General features: G+C 36.8%; 1 protein-coding gene across 1 annotated transcript; it reads left to right on the top strand.

Annotated features, from left to right (window-relative positions):
- Positions 1-103: 103 nt before the first annotated feature.
- On the top strand, positions 104-11,337 carry LOC140152268 (phospholipase B1, membrane-associated-like). The gene is made up of 14 exons (XM_072174573.1): positions 104-287; positions 2,825-2,895; positions 3,099-3,168; positions 3,893-3,951; positions 5,305-5,372; positions 5,556-5,599; positions 6,214-6,322; positions 6,908-7,103; positions 7,733-7,821; positions 8,396-8,468; positions 8,643-8,747; positions 9,507-9,602; positions 10,395-10,457; positions 11,029-11,337. Exons 1-14 carry the CDS (start codon positions 104-106, stop codon positions 11,335-11,337), a joined length of 1,536 nt encoding a protein of 511 aa, XP_072030674.1.
- Positions 11,338-21,809: the final 10,472 nt, after the last annotated feature.

Below are 21,809 nucleotides of genomic sequence, written 5' to 3'. Positions count from 1 at the left end.
CAATGAGCACATTGAGAGTAACGGTCTGGACGAAAGTCTGCCGTCTGCTTACAAATGTAAGCATAGCACAGAGACTGCTTTGCTCGTTGTCAAAAACGACATCATGACAGCCATTGATGAGAACCAAGCTGTTTTCTTAGTCATGCTCGATCTTTCTGCTGCCTTTGATACCATTGATCACATAATTTTGTTTAACAGACTTGAATGTGACTTTGGTATCAAAGGCACAGCACTCGAGTGGTTTCAATCTTATATGACTGATCGCAATTTTCAAGTATGTGTTGGTGGTAATATGTCTGAAAGGCACTCTCTCAAGTTTGGAGTACCTCAGGGCTCTATAATCGGCCCTAAGATATTCACAATGTATTCTCAACCTGTTGCTAACATCATTCGTCTATTTGGCATCCAGTTTCATATTTATGCCGACGACATCCAATTGTATGTTTGTTTTAATCCCACAATACCCGGTGATAGTGCTTGCGCTTTATTTAAGCTAACTGCTTGTGTTGACGAAATACATCGCTGGATGAACAGCAATAAGTTGAAATTAAATCAATTCAAAACTGAATTCTTTATTGCCGCCTCTCAACATAATATGAACAGATTACAGGACACTGAAATCCACATTGGATCTGACATCATTCGTTCTTCTAACACAGTAAAAAAAAATTCTCTCTTTGGAACATATCCCGTATTCATGGTATTAGAAGATTCATCAACAAGGACACAACCAGCCATGCTATGCGAGCCCTTGTTCTGTCCAGATTAGACTATGTCAACTCGCTCTTAATTGGATGCAACTCTAGCAACATCACCCGCCTTCCGAGATTGCAGAACAGGGCCATTCTACAACTCCTCTTCTCGCTAGTCTTCATTGGCTCCCAGTTAAAGATAGAATCGCCTTCAAGACACTTTTGTACATTTTCAAGTCACTTAATGATCAGGCTCCTTCATACCTCACCAAACTGCATTACCATTTATCAATCAGCTAATCCAGGTCTACGCTCTGCTATAGACACTACTCGTCTTGTCATCCCTTGGAATCACCGGGTGGTTGGTGGTGGAGCTTTCAGCATTGCTGGTCCCAAACTTTGGAACAACTTACCATCATCCATACGGTCATGTCCCACTGTCAGCAGTTTCAAGAGCCATCTAAAGACTCATTTGTTCACCTCATAAGATTTTTTGTTGTTGTTTTCCTCTTTTCTTATTGTGTAAAGTGCTATGTTCATATTCTTTGAATTTGTAATAGCGCTATATAAGTGCTGGTATTATTATTAAGCATCATTAATCATGTTAATTTGATCTCGTGTGCTAGTTTGTAATGTTTGAATGTTTCTATGTTTAAGTGTATAAGATGCGTAAGCCTCTTCCCTTGTTCAAATAAATTGGTTATGTGTCTAAATTCAGAGTCGATATAAATGTCCAATAATTTGGATATCTTATCATATATGAAAACAAGATCGATGTGATGATATCTGTCATCACGCTATGACAACAACAGCAGGTTCAATGGTGTGGTGTATAATAAACAACGCAAGATAATATCTGTCAAAGAAGTTTGATAAACTTCGAAAGATCAACGTACAATCACTAAAGTAGGCCAATGAAAACAGACGAAGTAGAAGCTAGTATAGTTACACCACCTATGTATACGTCCCCATTTGATTATTGTGTACCTTTGTGGGAACTGTCAAATTTAAAATGGACCGGCTTGTGTTGATATTATGTTTTGCGATAATACTCGGTGTTGAAAACAGCTATGGTGGTAGGTATTCTTTATTTTCAAATATTTTGCTAACAAATCATAATCGTTCTTCTTTTTTCCTCTTTCTTTCTCTGATTTGTATTAATTTGTGTGCAATTGATAGATTTTCACATCTGATCTTTTCAGTCACCGTACTCCCTCTGTTTGTTAGCTTCCCAAGTGGGGATTTTTTTACTCGAGCTTTCGCGAATAAACTGGTAGATTCCAAAATCAGAATTGTTCAGTATTAAAGTCAGCTATGCAAGATATGTTGCATTCAATAACATAAGTATACTTACTTTTACTGTCACTAATTACATAAACTCTTTATGACCATTTTACTATTAATTATAATACACATCAGTATAATGTTGAGTTCCAACAGGATGCGTTCATCATAATTAATAATAACATATTTTTATTTAAATCAAAATTCGACTATGACATAGTTAGGGATTCAATCATGTTTCACCGTTGTTCATCACCGTTTAACAACGATGCGGCCGCGTCGTCTGCGTGGTTTACTTCGCGAGGGCAGCTTTAGCTGCCCGAGCGAAGTAAACCACGCAGACGCGCCGGACGCGAGTTGTTAAACGGTGATGAACAACGGTGAAACATGATTGAATCCCTTTCAACAACGAAAAGAACCTAAATATCGTTAAATTCACGATTATTTTACGAGGAATGTCAGTTAATCATTGCCACTCAGCCTTACAAAAACTTCGATGATTTCTCTTTTGATATCAGCAATAAAACTACAGAATAAAACGGCAATGTTTAGCCGCTACCTGAAAAATACTGAATTCAACTTGTAAGCTGGCATACGCACAAAGGTTCCAGGCATGACGAATTTTACGCGCTCTCGCGTAACGCGTAGTCTCGCTCGCGTTCGCGTTTACGCTACAGTAAAAGTGTGGGTTCATCACGGTTTAACAACGGTTGGCTCCTGTACAAAGGTATAGGAAGAGTTGTTGAATCTACTTTCATTAATGCTACAAAATGTTGTTTTGGCGTCCATATTGAGCAACACCTGTTAATGTCTTTGACTTTGTTAAAAAATACTTTTGTATGAAATAGATATTTGGGAGAATTACCTGGAAACCATCACCAAATTAGAAGTAAAAGAGGATGCTGACTCATTCATGAAAGTAAGTTTTTGATAAAAACAAGTATTATTTTGAACGAATTTATGCTCATTGGACGCCATTGATCTCATCAGTCGACATGATTGAAAAGAACTGGCTGCTACTTGTTAAAGAACTTGCTACTTGTGCCAAATGTACTTGACCGTTTTATTTTATTCTGCCTTGCATGACTTTTAATCATTTTATGGTCATTACTTTTTTCTCAGAATAATGATAACCGCATCAATACGGAATTTGGATGCAAGGCATATCAATCTCCAGAACCTCCCAATTCAGGTAAATACCGAGAATATTCACCAAAGCTATTATATGTTATGAATACTAATTACTATGATTACAAATCAATGGTATAATGAATTTAACTTGGTGAAGGGTAATTTCAGCAATGGTCATTGTGCAGGGAGGGCGGGTTAGTGCAGTGGTCTTCTCACTCGCTTCTCACCACTGTGGCCCGGGTTCAATTCCCCGCGGTCCATGCTCGTCTTCGCAGGTTTTTCTCCGGGTGCTCCGGTTTTCCTCCTGCTTCTAAAATCGGACCTCTTCCCATATCCCTGTCCCGTCATTTCTGGAGGCATCCCTTGAATTTAGTGGCTTCTGAGCACTATTGGGTTTAGCCTGGATTCGGCCGAATGTTATAAATAAAATAAAGTTACTAGGGCGTTGCATCCGAAGTTGATCGGGGGGCACAAGGTGTGTGAAATATGACCGCGAAGTGGGGCTGATTGCCGTTCATTTGCAGTGCCGTGGTAAGGAGTGAATTAAGTGTCATTTCAACGCCTATTTTCTAATCTAAATAAGTGCGACAGAGATTGCGAGAAATATATATTCGAGCTTCACTAAGTTCACATAGCGAGACATTTGAATTCTGCTTTAGTTATTACTATAAGAATGATGCATGTATAATGGTTCCACTTACTCTTGTATATTTTTAGTTTTAATGCGCATTGCGTAAAAATGTGCGTCGTTTATGATATCATTGTTATTAAATTTTAATATACAGTACATCAGTTAATGCCGGGGGACATCAAAGTTGTAGGAGCACTGGGAGATTCTTTAACGGTAAGATATTTATGTTGTATCACCATCAGTCTGTCCGTATCCATTTGGGGGAGGGGTGGCAATTTTGCCAGGCCTGAAGGGTAGAGGGGGAGGAGAGGCAGTCGTGATTAGTCGTAAGGGATAGGTGTGGGAATTCTGTCATATTTAACCAGCGTTTTCCAGAGTACTTTTAGATATCATATTAAGGGTAGTGCACATCAGTTAGGCCACATAAAATTTAAAACATTTCGTCTCCACGCTTTCTGAAAAGTAAGGAGGGAGAGAGATGTTTTTATTGCAAAATTTTACATAAATAATAGCAATTGTCACGCAAAATTGACAATGCTAGCAGTTATGGCATCTTCGAGGAAAAGGACGAGGTCCTTTTTTCCAAGATACCCTTGGAGTTCAACAATTATTATTATTTTAGCCACCCTGGGACGTAAATATTATACAGTTCGTATGACCTTTAAAATGTGGGGGTGTGTTTGAGGGTGGGTGTTTGATTTGTTTAGAGTTAGACCGTTATGACAGAAATAACTGATAACTGATGAGTTATCTGATAATTGATAACATTGTTTGAGGTAGATAAATCGAACTTGTGGTCAAGTTCACAGACAAAGGGCTTTGACTTTAGATACCAGATTATAACATTTTCATTAAGCTTCGGATTTGGCATATAATTTGCACTGAAAGTGATTGCGTTTGTAAATTAACTATCGACCTACTAAGCCATTGTTTATGGTTTACATGCGAGGGAGGTGGTTGTTGCAACCCCTATCTTCGTTAAACGTCATATAGTTATATTCGCTCTTCCACACATATAATGTATAGCTATGAGTCTCCTCTATCCAGAGATACCAAAATAAGTACAAACATTTCACGCTTAATCATTTCAAAAGTATAGGTAAAACTGATTTTTGGCTTAAAAATCCCGCGAATCCCGCGATAGTCACCGGATTGTGTGCTAAATATGAAATGAAATGCATGTTATTGCCAACTTTAATTGCCAACTGTTGAGTACGCATCCCCGTAATGATTTCACGAGAGCTAAATACAAATCATGGCCTTTCCTTTAGAAACCTGTGGGATTTACCAAACTACCACCTCTTCCCTGTCTACGTTGACGTGAGCGCATAAGGATAGATCTGCGATTAGCTAAAGTCAACTGGATGTAAACATAATGCGTTTTTGTATGCGGATCAGGATGCCGGATAACAACTCTTAGATGCATGGGGTTGCTTTGCCTCCTATCGTCATTCCTTCGTAGAACAAGGATTCACAAATATTATAAAACTATCATCCCGATTATCGTGATAAACACGTAAAAGTTTTATTTGTGTTTTATTCGTGTTTTTCTTTTTATAATAATAGGCTGGGTTTGGCGCAAAGGCAGAGTATCTTCCAGGGGTAGCAACTCAATACAGAGGTTTAGCGGCATCGTAAGTTGATGAACCTAAACACACTCAATTTGAAATCGATCTACTTTTGGGGTTTTGCCAGTGAGCGATATTATACGTTAAGTGAATGTGCAACCGTATACGTCTATCTGTAATGAGTTGCATTATTAACATTTCGAAATTATACAAATACATTTTACGACTGGATATCTCTTTATGTTATAGGATTGGTGGTGATGAGAATCTTGATACAGTCACAACATTACCAAGTAAATATTCTTCTCTTGCTCTTTATTAGTCCGATGTTAACAGAATTTCATTTTCTAATTTAATATAATTATGTATTTGTGTGACATGAGGAGCTCAGGAGTCATCGTCTTCAGAGTCGTTGGTACTATTAATATCCAAGCAGTATAAATAAGCGTTTAGTCGTATTGGGTTGAATTGTTTTGAAGGTACTGTTATAAGTATTTCGTTGTTTTTTTTACGTTGTTAACCTTTTTATGATGATGATTTTGAATACGATGCTGTTATGTATTGATGATAATATTATTATTATTATTATTATTATTATTATTATTATTATTATTATTATTATTATTATTATTATTATTATTATTATTATTATTATTATTATTATTATTGTTGTTATTATTATTACCATTATTATTATGATTATGATTATGATTATTATTATTATTATTATTATTATTATTATTATTATTATTATTATTACGATATTGATTTTGATGAGGAGGAGGAGGATGAAGAGGAGGATAATGATGATGATAATCAGGAGGAGGAGGAGGAGATATTGTGGATGGCGTTGGTCACGATGGTTGAACATGGAAGTAAAATCATCTCCAAAAACCATTTTTTACAGATATCCTCAGAAAATACAATTCAAAACTATATGGTTATTCAACCGGTACAGGAGGTGTCGATGAGCCGAATTCCAAATTTAATGTTGCCATAGGAGGAGCAAAAGCTCCGTAAGTTTGATTTATCAATCATTTTGTAAAAATCTCCTACATTTTTATGAATACTTATTTCCAAATAACACAATACGTTTTCGACACCATTCGCAAAAGTTAGAAAAGGTTACCAGAAAACGTTAGAATATCGTGTTGTGAGTATACAAAGGGTATAAAACGTTTTCATAACATTCAAAAACATTTTTTTGATAACTTATTGCAAATATTCTAACATAATGTAATATAAAATGTTGACAAAATATGTGGCAAAAATATTTTCAAAAATATTTTACATTAACATTTTGAAAACATTTTAAAAATATTGTTGTACTGTGTTTTCGTACCAAAAATGTTGTTATGACTTTTGATATAACTCGGCATCTAATGCTATTAAAACTTTTTACCAAAACCAAAACCCAAAATTTAACCTGTTTAAAACGTTTTAAAAACGTTTTGGGTTTGCTGGGAAGGTATTACACTCTGTTGTAAAATAAGAAGATTGGGCTGCCTAAACCGAGGTTTAGATACCGAATCTAGGGTGTCGCTAAAGACGATATAACTTAAAGTTAACTAGGTCCCTATATCTTCATTACCTGAATACAGTAATATGGAATCTCAAGCAGAAGAATTGGTATACCGAATCAGCAATGACCAAGCTGTCGATTATGAGAATGACTGGAAATTTGTCACCATTTTCATTGGCGGTAACGATCTATGTCAATGGTGTGGGAACAAGGAGAACCTTGATCCGGTCCAATATGTAGCCAACATTGAGAAAGCTATCATCATTCTGGAACAGGTAATGCAATGGAATCTTAAGCGAATTGTGTTATCTATGCATACGTCACATACAGATGAGACTCGAAACTCGAAACTCGAAGATTCCGAGTTCCGAGATTCAAATTTCGAGTTACAAATTTCGAGTCTTCAAATTTCGATAAAAGGGATTGATGTGATCTAAACACGAAGTAACAGACTCGGTAAAACTTTAACTCGGATTCAAGACCTCATTCGTTGAAATCGGTCAAGAAATAAAGACACGGTGATTCAAAATCAAAGTTAATTTACGTTAATAAATTTTTAATCCCAACATCAAACCATAAACTTACCCAGTAGTGGCACCAGAATTTTTTTCGGGGATGGGGTATTTCAGATGAGGGCAACGATCAACCAATTTTGCCCAAAATTGCCAAAAAAGTGAACATACTATAGCCTAATTATTCTTTTGAGCATTTTACAGCGATAGGAAAACAACCCGGATGGGGGTTTACCTACCCCCCTAACTCGACAATGGTTAAAGTTAACAAATAATTGCAGATTCGATTATGAGATGCCAATAGTACGAAACAATATTTACTATCTACGTAACATATTCGCATATTAAATAGGAAATACTAGCATTAAATAGTTCTCTTTTACGTCGATTAGATGCCGAGGACACTCGTGAATATAATTGGAATTTTAAATGTCTACCAAGTGGGTAACATAACAGGAGTAACATGCGACATAGTTCATCAGTAAGTGTGGCTCTTTCTTTTCACAACACAATTCGTTTGCGAAAGTAAAATAGAACGAATTATTAACATTATTTACGTAAGAATGACGTTTCATGAAAATAAACTAAAATTCTAACAGAATCAGGTTATTTTTAGAAGCTGTCAAGTCTCCGAAACGTATCAAGTAAAAGTACCTCAACTTCGTATATATTTTTCGACATGAGTCAATCAATGTAAATAAATACTGATTTGGTGTAAAATCAACCATTTTGGACGAAATCATACAAAAATACACGTTTTTTGAAACATGGGGGGTGGGTACAAACTATAAAAATGCATTTGTTCAAAATTTGGCCGTTGTGCCTTTTCTCTATTATAGGGACTTACTTTTTTATCTGCCTTATATTTTTAAAATATTTACCAAATAAGGCAACTGTTTGACTAAAAATTACATTTTGTAGTAAAAAAGTCACATTTACGTGACAGCTCCCATAAAAATTAGGATGATCAGAACACAGGACAAAACGGAAAGTTTTCTTTCTTCCCTTGTGTTGCTGTTATTTTTCTATGTTAACCATTCTCGTGATTATTTTAGGCTTGTTTGTTCTTGTGGAATGGGAGATCAGGAAAAGATTTCAGAGCTGAAAGCCATTAACAAGGAATACCAGGTAACGTAATAACGTTTATTAAAATATTATTAACAAATATTAAAGTATTAGGCCTGTATACAAAGGAATGGAAGATTGTACCTAATTTGCGCAAAAACAGGTTACTTTTCAAATTTAGACATAAAGCAGATATAAAATTAACGAATCTCTAAAAATCCTATTTTGTCATTCCAGCGTTTACTGGAAGAAAGTATTACCAGTGGCAAGTTCGACAAGCGAGACGATTTTACCGCAGTTTACCAACCTATGTTTCACGACACAGATTTACCAGAATTACCTGTAAGAATTTGACAAATTAATGACCACACCATTCTAAAATAGGATACTCTGTGATGGAGATTTATATGGCCTAATAGTGGCTTTAATAGTGGCTTCAAATAATGAACTAAAACAATTGGCACACACACGTACACCAACCCCCCCCCCCTTCCAAACCACGATGGTTCAGAATTTCACAGATTATCCCCACTGAAAATCCAATTATACGTGATTTTCTTTTGAGAATAATTGAATATTTTGATACATATCTATGAATGATAGTGTTTGAATTTCAGCTACATGTATTAGATTTAGCGCTGATATATTGGAAAGTCTGCTATTGCGAAATGACGAGACCATATTTCTATGGACGACACACAGTCACATAATTCTATGGAATGCAAGGGCGTAGGTCCGGGCGTAGGTAGAGAGAGAGTCTCTGGGGCCCATGGACAAAGAGCAGTGCGGGCCCTTTTAACATCTTCTTTATCAGCCCTATCCCTATGTTTGCATTTGCTCGGGGCCCCTGAACCCTCGGGCGGGGACCATGGACTTCGTCCACCCTGCCCACCCGCTTGCTATACGCCCCTGCCCTGATAGGAATGCCTGAGCCTAGAAAGCTTCAGATACTATAGGCCTAATAATAGGCATCGTGGTTGTTGGAGAAGCTTTGAAATTATTTTCTAGCTCAAGTAACAGTCCTTTTGCAATGTTTGTTTATGATGTTAATGCAATTTCGAATTGCAAGATATCTAAAAATATTTCTAAATTCAATTCCAGGATGGCACTGTTGATAAGTCTTACTTTGCACCAGATTGTTTTCACTTCAGCGAAAAAGGCAACATAGCTGGAGCTATTGGTATTTGGAATAACATGGTAAATAGGAAAAAATAGACCTAAATGTCAGAAGATTAAAAAGAGCTGTTGGAAAACGGATTATCCGCAGCAAAAGTAAAGTAAAATGTCAATGATTTGGCGCTTTTGGACTTAACAACATTTGTATCGAACTCTTTGCTACTATTAATTTGATAATTAGAAATTCGTGAATTTTGGGCGATAAAAAAGGACTGGAGTACATGTAGTCTACACAATTATCACCGTGAACATTGAATATGAATATCATAAATGCTTCAATTGGTTCCCATATAGAATCAGTTACTTTTTTAAAAAGTCCACGTGTTTTGCATGTTTTGTTTGGACAGCTTGAGAATGCATTATCAATAACAGATTGCGAATCAAAATTTTATCTCCACTATGAACTACTTCGAGTTAACGGGGTACTCAATAGGCTACAGACTCCGTAAACAAATGTGTCCTGTTTTAACAACAGTTTAGCCGAAACATGTGGTGATAATCACTATAGGACCATACTATAATGGCCTAAAACTGTTACCAACATAACACCTGTCACCAGCTTTTAACGTTTGACAATCGACGGCATCAGGCAAAGGTTATTTTCTGGAAAGCTGGACCGAACAATGTCACCTAATGTAACTGCTTCGCCATCGGGGTCATTGCCCTTGGTTGTACGATAAACCATGTAAACTACATACAATTTGTAATTTCAGGGACAGGGAATGAATTAGTTTGGGAATTAAAGCTGTCAAGTAGAACTGCTGAAATCTTTGAGGGGCATGTAACGTAATGTAACTTATTGTATCTTGACAGATTCAACCAGTCGGCGAAAAAGATTTGTCATGGGATTATGAAGAAATCAGATGCCCAAATGAGGTATAGTAACTTGACTTTCAGCAGTAACAAATAGACGGATCATTTAAAAGTAGACCGACTCATTGTTGTGCAATTTGTGTGCAATACCTGTCCTTCAAAAAAAAAAAAAAAAAAGAATGAAGAAACTGATATACGTGGATTGTAGCGATATCGATATTAATTTGGGCCGGAATTGATCAAAATAATTATATGGGCCTATTAGTTTTACAATTTACTGACTACCAAGATATATTCTGCATTTACCAGATAACAATACAATGATAGCAATTAGCAAATCGAATAATTATTCACAGTGATAACAATTAATTGTCCTATTTGAAATTACTTGGTACTCTAGGTCGGTAAACATGAGTAAGATTTAATCTTTCCCTAGAGATGTCCTTTTCAGAGGGCTGAGGTTTTTGAACTCTAGCGAGTGCCATCTTCAGCTCAGAGCAATTGAAGATGGTACTCGCTAGAGTTCTGAAAGCTCGGCCCTCTGAAAAGGACATCTCTATGAATAAATCTTACTCAATTGTCCTGATCATTCCTGCTTGAATATGTGCAATATGTTTTTATGCATTTTCTACAGGAATCACCGTACATTTACACAAACGTTAACAGTAAAATGGTCAGACAAGGCAAAGAAATCGCAGCAGAGACACATGACGGAAGCAAATATGGAGTGGATTTCAGCAACATGGTCAATAGATTAATTAATATCAACGAGTGTAAGGACTGCAATTCCGACCAATCATCACCTACGTTGTTTATTATTTTGGGTGCAGTTACAGGAACTTTGTTTTTATTACTCATTGTAAGTTTGAGCATTGTCTACACGCGAAGACGTAAAGCTTCCCAATCTGAGAAGTTGCCACTGGTAGACAATCGACTATCTTAACAGCGTTGGTTGACTACGTGATCTTTGAAATAATATTTTATTTTGGATAGCAGTTTCTTTATCTTCAGCATGTTCAGAGGAATATATCATTATATTACATAGTTTCAGTCATGGTAGGCATATTCACGGTTTAGGCTTAGTTAGCACAAGTTTTGGTATTTTATATATTTGATGATGTCCATATTTTGTAAATACTATTTGGCCTGCTTGATGCTATTGACAACAGTGTTTGAAATCAGCGCGTTCGAGAATACATAACGGGAGCTAGCCTGTGTGTAATATTACAGCCATATAACGTAAATGTAAAACGCAGTTCATATGAACATGATGAATACGTAATTAATATACAATAATGGTATTTGCAAGAAGTGGTAAAATGACGTTGGTCCAATCATATTAAGATGCTATTTATTCATCATTCTTTATCATTATTATTATTGTACATTAAATATAAATGCTGCAATATGCTGCATTATACACAAATGAATACGAACATTATCTGGCCTAATAGCTGATTCTGTATTTCTAAATATTTTGCTATTTGCCAAACACGTTTGGGTTTATTTACGGCTTTTTTGTCAGTAATTACAAGTTTGTGGCTCCTGCCCCTGTTCCGATACCTCCCTGCCTTATTATTATAATACTAACCCAGGTACTCGAAATCGCAACAGATGCACCCTTGATACACTTTTGTCGGCTAAAGTCTTTCTACCCATTGGGCACCCCAGAGGATGATTTAAGCGCTACCCAGCACTCCACTGGGGTCAACTTGCGGTTAGCACAGCTGTGTGAGTGACCATGACACCACTGCTTGCCCACTGCATAGACGTACATGGTTAAATTTGAATTTGGACTGATATATTTACAATAAAACACATTCAAAATGTTGGTCGATTTCACATTTTATGTTATCTACAGAAGGTGTGAATTATCCTTTGTGCATACATCACTTTTGATCTGAAATCGACCAAGTAATAATGACACACACACAATTCTAAAACAACATCTTTTGGACAGAATTCAATGGGATTTGAAAAGTAAAGTGGCAGTTGAAACTCGCGTGATAATACTTTTACAGTGCATGATGGGGCTTCCTTAAATCATCCTCTGGGCCACCCCGGTCCCTCCCATAGAAAATATATTCATGAATCAAAAATTCAAAATATTGTCAAATGCCCATCTGCTGTCATATAATTAAAAAATAAATGACCTTTCAATCTACCTTAAAAGGACACGAAAAGGACAATGACAGTATACCGTTATCTCTCAAATGTCTAATAATATCACAGTTTAAATTCCACGATTTGTCCAACCACCCCTCCGGTCAACTATGGGATATCGAACTTTTTCTTGAAATCAACGTCTGTGAACCATGAGTAGGCATAAATCGTCACTCAGAGCATAAAGTCCGATCAATATCAACCCTCATCCTATAGGCCAGTAAAATCAGCTAAAAAGGTCAACAATAATTGCAACATGGATTTTTTTTGCGGAAAACATTGCTACATGGCTCTGAAGATGGCACTCGCTAGAGTTCCGAAAGCTCAGCTCTCTCAAAAAGACTTCTCTAGGGAACGATCAAATCTTATTCATGTTTACCGACCTAGAGTACCAAGTAATTTCAAATCGTAAAATTGCTATTAGGATAGTCAAAATCTACCGAAATCAACCTCTGCGAAAGATTAATAAATGTTACTTAGCCCCGGATATCGACGACAAAGAAGAAAGAGACAGAACAATCAAACTTTTGTGCGGAATGACCACGGAATAATTTTATGGCTCAATAATACTGAATAAGAAGAAAAACATATACTTTCAACATGTACTTACACAATGTTTATGCTGTCGCCATACTACACGGACGACTAAATGTAACAATTACCAACTGTCACCGTGATACACAGGCGAACAAAGAAAAACATATACTTTCAACATGTACTTACACAATGTTTATGCTGTCGCCATACTACACGGACGACTGAATATAACAATTTGTAGCAAATCACAATAGTCCCTAAAAGCTTAAAAAATTTTCCCAACCCTTATTTGTTCCCGAAGGGGCCAACCGAGGATTCGAGGTGCGCGAATCCGGATTCGTGCAACTAGAATCCGCGGCCACCAACACCGCAAGGGCCGAAACCATGAAAACTAATAAAAAGCCTCTGAACTAGCAAAAAGAAATCGTTCGCTCTCCTTATGGTGAATATAAACTGATTATAGTCCAATATTGCTCAAATGGAGGCAATCCCATACGTAAAGTCAAATAACAAGTCCCCTGTTGCATTGCTCACTCTTGGCGCATACAATGGTACCTGATATCCTGATTGCGGTATGTCCTGATTTCGTGCATGTTTGATAGATGTGTCAAAAACGGCATAGGATCATTGCTGCATTCTCCCCTATTGAAAGCAAAGCATGGGAGATCAGTCTGCTGTGGGGTAAGTGCCTGATCAGCCCTAAACCCGGGCAGTTGCGGGCCGCTTTCAGTCCAAGTACTTCACCCAGTACTATATACCACTCCTAGCTCACCAGGCAAGGACGACGCCTGCCCTGTGATTTCTGGTGGACTAATAAAAAGCCTCTGAACTAGCAAAAAGAAATCGTTCGCTCTCCTTATGGTGAATATAAACTGCTTATAGTCCAATATTGCTCAAATGGAGGCAATCCCATACGTAAAGTCAAATAACAAGTCCCCTGTTGCATTGCTCACTCTTGGCGCATACAATGGTACCTGATATCCTGATTGCGGTATGTCCTGATTTCGTGCATGTTTGATAGATGTGTCAAAAACGGCATAGGATCATTGCTGCATTCTCCCCTATTGAAAGCAAAGCATGGGAGATCAGTCTGCTGTGGGGTAAGTGCCTGATCAGCCCTAAACCCGGGCAGTTGCGGGCCGCTTTCAGTCCAAGTACTTCACCCAGTACTATATACCACTCCTAGCTCACCAGGCAAGGACGACGCCTGCCCTGTGATTTCTGGTGGATTTGTGTCATAACGCCATTAAAGCGGGCGCTTGCTGCTGTCTTTCTTTGCTGAACTTCCTTGCGTCTTTCTTTGCTGAACTTCCTTGTTTGCGTTTCGGCATGACATTATCTGTTGAAAAGAAAAAGAAAATTAGCTATTGTTCTAATAGGCATGAATGTGTATTATAAAAAGTGGGAGGCCCGACTGACGGTCTCATCCCCCAATTTATCGGACCAAAATTCAAATTAGTGAATCGAGTGCAAGATCGCACCTCTCCCACCAACGCACCGAAGTTAGGTGTTAGAACATCCGGAAACACGCCGATCCGGAAACCCCAACGAGAAAAATAGGGTTCCCATCTGATAACAATGTCAAACATGAACACGGACATCATTATAAAAATAAATATGGATGTCCACCGTCAAACATGAACATGGACATCATTATACATATAAATAGGGATATCCACTGTCAAACATGAACATGGACATCATTACAAATATAGGGATGTCCACTGTCAACACATTTGCTGCTAGAGCAGTTTCCCACTCATTATGTGCGAGTACTCACGCACAGTACATGCTGTGGCCCAGTTTAGGCCTAAAACAAACAAGAGTTTCAAGAAATCCCTGATTTCACACCAGAGAACAATAACGCCTACCAAAACTCGTCTCAAATTATGCACTTCTAACCGCCATTTCAGATATGATACCCAGCGGGGCTTCCATGCTGTAGCATGCACACACAGTCTATTGCTCAGTGTAGTAAAGTTAATCGCTTTGAGTTGGAGCCAATTCCTCAAAATGAATAGTGATTAATGTTACCAGACTGATGTCATGAAGATAAAATGTGCCGATCTTAAAATCTTGAACAATGTTTAAGACTACCACTAGTCATTTAAAATAACGCACTCATTTTTCAGCTGTGAGCTATCTTGGCCGTGATGGCCTCAGCTTATAAATGGTGCACAAATAGTCTTTAAAAATGACGATTTTTATGTGTTTTTAAGCATTTAACACCAAATCAGATTTTTTTGTTTGTTTGTTTGTTGGGCTGTACCAAAATAACCCAATTCCCATGCTATGAGGTCAATTGCACCAGCCGTTTTGATATTGGAAGTAAAATAGTGTTATTCAGAATGGCATGTGTGGTATACCATAAATTGGAGATGAGGGTATTACTTTTTTGCTCATAAATAAAAATGTGAGATGTAGTTGTTATTAATTAAATAGTGATTTTTTTTGAGTGTGTGAGAATTAATAGTTTGATTATTTGTTTATTTATTTATTTATTTATTTATATATTTATTATTATTTTTTTTTATTTTTTTTTTTTTTTATTTATTATTATTATTATTACTTTTTTGTTCATAACATGTAAATGGAATATATTTCAGGCTTATAATTTCACCGGGATTGTGAGAAAAACCTGAGCTTTATTCAGAATTCAGAAGCCAAAACCTTTATTTCGATATGTCCAAGAGGGATGATGTCGAGAAGGTCACCCATTTTTTGAGTGTGTGAGAATTAATAGTGTTTTTTTTTTTTTTTTGTGTTTTTTTTTTTTTTTTTAAATTTATTTATTTATTTATTTATTTTATTTTATTATTTATTATTATTATTATTATTATTATTTTATTTTATTTTATTATTATTATTATTATTATTATTATTTTTTTTTATTATTATTATTATTGTAAACTTGTTAAATAGTGTGTTGTAGATCTGGCTGTTGTTGTTTTTATTTATTTTATGGTTGTCTCGCTCTTTAATTATTAATTATAATGATAATAATAATAATTATGTGATAATAATATAGGAATGGATTTATTGATCTTCCCATGGTTTAAAGTGTTTCTTGTTATTATCTGTTTGTTTTGTTTGTTTTTTTTGGGTTTTTTTGTGCTTAATACTTTGGGGTGCATGTCACTTTTTTCTTGTACTTTTTATGATTTATCTTTGTAATTTTTCCGTGCGTAATTTGTGTTTATTGTAAAGCGCCTAGAGGACTTTTTGCATTGGGCGCTATATGAAACGCCTTATCATTATTATTGATAGATTGATTTTCTTTTAATAAAATTTATTACTTTATTTTCATTTTTGCTATTTATTTTCCATTAATTGACTTTATTTTTATTTTATTTTATTTATTTATTTTTTTTTATTTATTTATTTTTATTTATTATTTATATTTATTTTTTTTTTTTTTTTTTTTTTTTTTTTTTTTTTTTTAATTTATTAATTTTTTTTTTTTTTTTTGTTAACTTTTAATGTGTACTAAATTATTTACATATCTATATATTAATCAATTAATCAATTAATCAATCAATCATGGTATGGTGAGTAATCAATTAATCAACCAACCAACCATCAATCAATCAATCAATCAATCAATCAATCGATCAACCAACCAACCAATCAATCAATCAACCGACCAATCAACTAATCAATTAATGTTATTATTTATTATTATTTAAACCTTTGCTTCGTATAATTGGAATTGCGTCTTACAGTACATGTTGACAAATACTTATCTTTTTTGCCTTTGAATATTCCCCGGAATATTCCGATGATTCTGGTCTTTTTCTCCGTTTCAGCATGGTGAAACTGGTCCGCTTCAGTTGTACGCTACGTGTTTCACTGCATGCCGCCATGGCCGTCGTGTAGAGATCAGTGATCGGAACCGTATGGTATGAGACCGCAATGTGTATCTGTACATGTAGCAGCCAGCACTCGGTTCAGCGCTATTATAGCATGCGTGATTATGTCCACTGTATGCAGTATGATCAAATGAGTACTGCACGATTGTCCATTTACACCGTTATATAGTTCATTTCGACCACTGTCCAGTCTGTTATTGTGCCTGTTTATTCCATGGACACTTAACTTTCTTCTGTGGAACAAAGTTCTTGCTGATACTCCCTAAGAAGTGGTTATTTAGACAAAATATATTTTTCATTTGAAAGAATGGCCATCAAAATTATTCCGAAGTCAAATTGTGACGTCAACGGCCAGTGCACGTGACGCCCTCATCGTCGATACCGGGACTAACACCAATTAACGAAAACAAGTTTCGCTAATTGTACTTATTAGTAATAGTAACATGATTTGTATGTCTAAAACCATGCTTAGAGGGTCTGAAATATGATTCACCGCTCTTTCTCATTTGTTTTATTTCGTGTTTAGAAAATATATAGCATGAACTTTAAAATGGTATATCATTTGACTTCAAATGATATCCAGAAGCGGGTTTATGGTTTGTTGAACTCTGCTCCTTCAACAAAATGGTACCATTTTTCGGTTCTACATGTGTCTCTTTTTCCACATTGCTGGTAAGTCATAATTGGCGGTCATTTCAAATCATCCCCAAGTCAATGAGGTTCAGGAATGCCCTCTCATTGTTAATTGTTGGTTATACATACCCAGACAAAATACAATTGTAACCCACCACTTGAACAGGATTTAGCCAAAGCAAACAAAGACTAGAGTTATTTAATGATTCTATAGAAATAGGTAGAAGATTATTCCTGGGGGGGGCACATCAAAAATTTTGGTGGGTATGCTCCCCCGGAATTTTGAGGTGGTGGGTCTTTGGGAGCTGATGGCGTACCGGTAAAAGGGGGTCTTTCGGAGCTGCGAACCAGGCTGTGAACAAGTAAAATGGGGTCTTTTGGAGCTGCGAAAAGTCAAAATCAAGGGTCTTTCTTGGCTTTTTGGCTGAAAATCGCCTGAAAAAACAAGAAATATGAGGAATGAGCAATTTTGGGTCTTTTAGAGCTGAAATTATCAAAATCAAGGGTCTTTCGGAGCTGTATTTTGGTCAAATATAGGGGGTCTTTCGGAGCTGCGAAACCCAAAAAGGGGGGTCTTTCCGGGGGAGCATATCCGTATGGTCATTTGTGTTGAGTGCCCCCCGGGAGATTATTACCCTCTTCAACAATAGGATTATTGATTGGTTTAAATGTAATCAAATGAGAAACATGTCGCGCCTAATTGAGGTATCTATGAATATGACCTTCAAGCACATTTTACCTCTTTTTCTGAAAGGTTGATCAAATATATTTTAATATGTAAAGAAACCTTTAATCGTTAGCTTTAATAGAAACCAAAACAATTATTTCAATCGGCTCACAACTTTGGAAGATATACCTTTTAAACCCGTGTTTCACTCTGTCCACGGATAGCAAACAGAGTGGTTGGAGTGGGTCATGCTGTGGAGTGGCCTGCAAGATCACCAGACCTCACACCACTTGATTTCTTCCTTTGTGGCAAGATCCAAGATCTTTGCAAAGGTATTACTGCTAGTTCGCAAGTATCCGGTGCATAAGGATGGTATGCAATGTAATTGATGCAATGAGGACCAGGGCTGAAACCTGTATTCGCCAAGGAGACAACTTGGTAGAGAGCACAGCACAGTAAATTCACTTCAGAAGAATCAACAAACCAAACAGTCTTTCAGGGTTACCTTTTATCCTAAAAAGAGAAATGATTTATGTTGTAATTAAAAAGAAAGCAAGAAACAACAAAGTAATAAAGTAAGAAACATTATAAAACAAAAATGCATAAATAACCAAGAAAAAATAAGTAATTGCAAGTATAGCAAAAGAGGTCCCATTCCGCATCCATTTTACCCACAAATTATTGATACTTAACAAAATCTATAGCCCATAAACCCACCGGTAAAGGCCATTCCCTAAATAAAGTTATTTTATAACGTTATCATTGAGGAATGTTTGATAAGTTCATGCATGGTACGTGTAGTCCTTTTCAATCTTGAAGTAGCCAAACCTCCTCCGTGGACAGAGTGAAAACGGGTACATTTCTTTAAAAATAATTGTTTTAGTTTATTAACACTAACGATTAAAGGTTTTTTTTACATACATATAATTGATCTCTTTTTTTTTTTTGAGACACCCTGTATCTCAGAATACAATTTGCCGACTTAACGCTCATTCGTAGTGTGCGCTCACATTTGTAAGTTTTCCAAAATGGCTGCCAAAATAACTAGACCGTTCATTACAGGGGGAAAATGTAAATATGGAATTAAGGCGACGCGATCTTTTGTTGGTCGAAGCAACCAAAAAATCGATTGATTGGAAAGGGACAAAAAGAACTTTACGCGCCAGCCCAGAAACCCGGGCCCAGAAAAGAGTCAGTTACAGAATAAAGTCAGCCATAGCAGATAACTTGTTATGGTGGACCGAAAAAAAATTAGCATGGAAAATTAAATTTGGCGCTTTTCTCAAAAACTGCTCATTTTTGCAGGAATCCGCCGTGCTAGTTGGATACTTTGCATCATTTCGTTTCTGAAAGTGTATACTTTTATATACTTATCATCATTATTTTTAAAGATACATTTTTAAAGATACAATACAAAACAATGTCTAAAATTTCCCACTGAGTGATCCTGCGTGCCACCTTTTAAGATGAGCACTCCTGGTGTAGTTCTCTCTGGGAAGATAACAAAATTGGAAAAATCACCTTGTTGCAGTCTAACTAACAAACAAACAAAATCAGCTTGTACTTAAGCCTATGAATAACCATGGAAGTAAGAGTACTAGCAGCAAGTGCCACACTGTTGCAACGGTCCACTCGGGGTGATGTAAGGCAGCAGGCAGGACTAGTGTATAGCTATGAAAAGTGTCGCTGTGGAATAGTCGTTGGTAAAACATCAACATTGTCACCATCGAAGCCTATTTTCACAGTATAGTGTGCACTGGGGTCTCTGGACTTAGAACCAGACTTTGGTGGGTTAACCGGTTTATGAGCCCAACCTTCCCCTTTACCCCAGTAGTACTCCCAAGCTTCCCAGTGCATATCGATGGTGTTGGTATTGTGATGCGCCCTGAGTAATTTAATTTGATGATTTATCTTTGTTTACAAAGTTACATGAGTGATGACATTTTGGGGAATTCCCCTCTCAAATTGAGCAAAACAAGTTGAATCATATCTAATTTGGAAACCCCCCTGAGGTTGTAAAGTGAAAATGACATCACGGGATTCCCCTCAGGAAATGATGTCATGTCATGACTTAGATTTTGTTAGCTTAATCAAACAGTGTATTTGTGTTGTGCATTCGTGTGAGTTCGGGTAAAAGGTGATTTTGGCCTTGAGTCAAGTACGACTCGTAACAGTATAAACTCTATCTGTCGGAATGCCTTTGTATTTCTGCATAGCCAGATGACGTAGCTGGCTCTCAAAGCTGTTTTGGAGGCAGTGTCTAGGATTGGTTTTCTTTTCCCCTTTGGGACTCCAAAGGCAGCTACACACTTGGTGACCGCTAGAGGTCACGAAATGTCATGCAGGGGTAAAAACTTCAAAATGCTCCGATCTTGTTCAGAGACATATCAAATTACTCGTCTGATTACATCTGATTAAAATAATAATTATATAGTTCTGTTGAATAGCATGATCTGCTATGGCTGACTTGTTTATTCTGCAACTGACTCTTTTCTGGGCTGGCGCGTAAAGTTCTTTTTGTCCCTTTCCAATTTATCCGTTTGTTTTTGATGTTCCTTAAGCCGGGTGTTCAACTTCCGGCCGGTCTCGCCAACGTATGTGCACTGAGTATGCTGAGTCACAACTTTTGCAAGGAATCTCGTAGATACGGTCAGTTTTGTCTAATGGGTCGATTTTGTCTTTCGGATGTTATGCTTTTTAAACACCTGATTGGCTCTCTCACCCATACCTTCCACACATGGAATAACTACAAGTCCCTTGGTTTGCTGAGAAGGATTGGTTTTGTTTTGGTGGATTTGGAAGGTGTGTCCCTGATCTTCTTTTTACAGTCTCAATAGTCCACTCAGTGTAGCCACACATCTTCAATGCTTTCTTGATATTGTCTTCCCCTTTTTGTTTGTCTTCAGTTTCTGTAACGATCTTGTCCATTCTATCTAGTAATGTGCGTACAACACCCAGCTTGTGATATATTGGGTGGTTGAGATACTGGTCTGTGTAGCCTTGCGGTAAACCAAAAGAGGATGGTTTGACTGAACCATCCTCTTTTCTGACGATGAGTGTGTCTAAAAACGGGGCCTTTTCGCAGGTAAACTTAATGATGTCTGTTGGATCAGTGTTATTGAGGTGGTCTGTAAGGTTGTCAACTTGATGATTGTCAAGGATGTCGTCGACATACCTCTTCCACAGCCTAGGCTTACAATTCAAGGGCGCTGTAGCGATGGCTTGCTCTTCTAAGAATTCCATGTACAATGACAGATTAGCTGTGATTGGAGACACTAGACTGCCCTTAGCTGCGCCATTATTGTCTACATATCTTGCCCCTGAACGAGAAGTATGTTGTGGTAAGAAAGTATATTGTGGTAAGAACAAAAGCAATGGTAAGGCCTACAATTTAAGTCACGTGCATACATGACCCTTTCCTCAAGACCCCAAGGGATGGAGCTGTGTTACCACCAGCACAAAGGATGGTGGGATACTAATCACTCTTGTATATGAAAACTCTTAACCTGATGAATCTCTTCACATGATTAATTTCAGTTAAAATCT

The sequence above is a fragment of the Amphiura filiformis genome, chromosome 5, assembly GCF_039555335.1.
Source record: "Amphiura filiformis chromosome 5, Afil_fr2py, whole genome shotgun sequence".
In the NCBI taxonomy this organism is placed as follows: Eukaryota; Metazoa; Echinodermata; class Ophiuroidea; order Amphilepidida; family Amphiuridae; genus Amphiura; species Amphiura filiformis.
Note: the sequence above shows the minus strand (reverse complement) of the source record. Positions and strands in the feature narration are given on the sequence as shown.

Coding starts and splice junctions, on each gene's coding strand:
- LOC140152268 (XM_072174573.1), top strand. CDS start 104: ATGACAGCCATTGATGAGAACCAAGCTGTTTTCTTAGTCATGCTCGAT. Junction 3,169..3,892: donor TCCAGAACCTCCCAATTCAG/GTAAATACCGAG, acceptor TTTAATATACAG/TACATCAGTTAATGCCGGGG. Junction 5,373..5,555: donor TACAGAGGTTTAGCGGCATC/GTAAGTTGATGA, acceptor TTTATGTTATAG/GATTGGTGGTGATGAGAATC.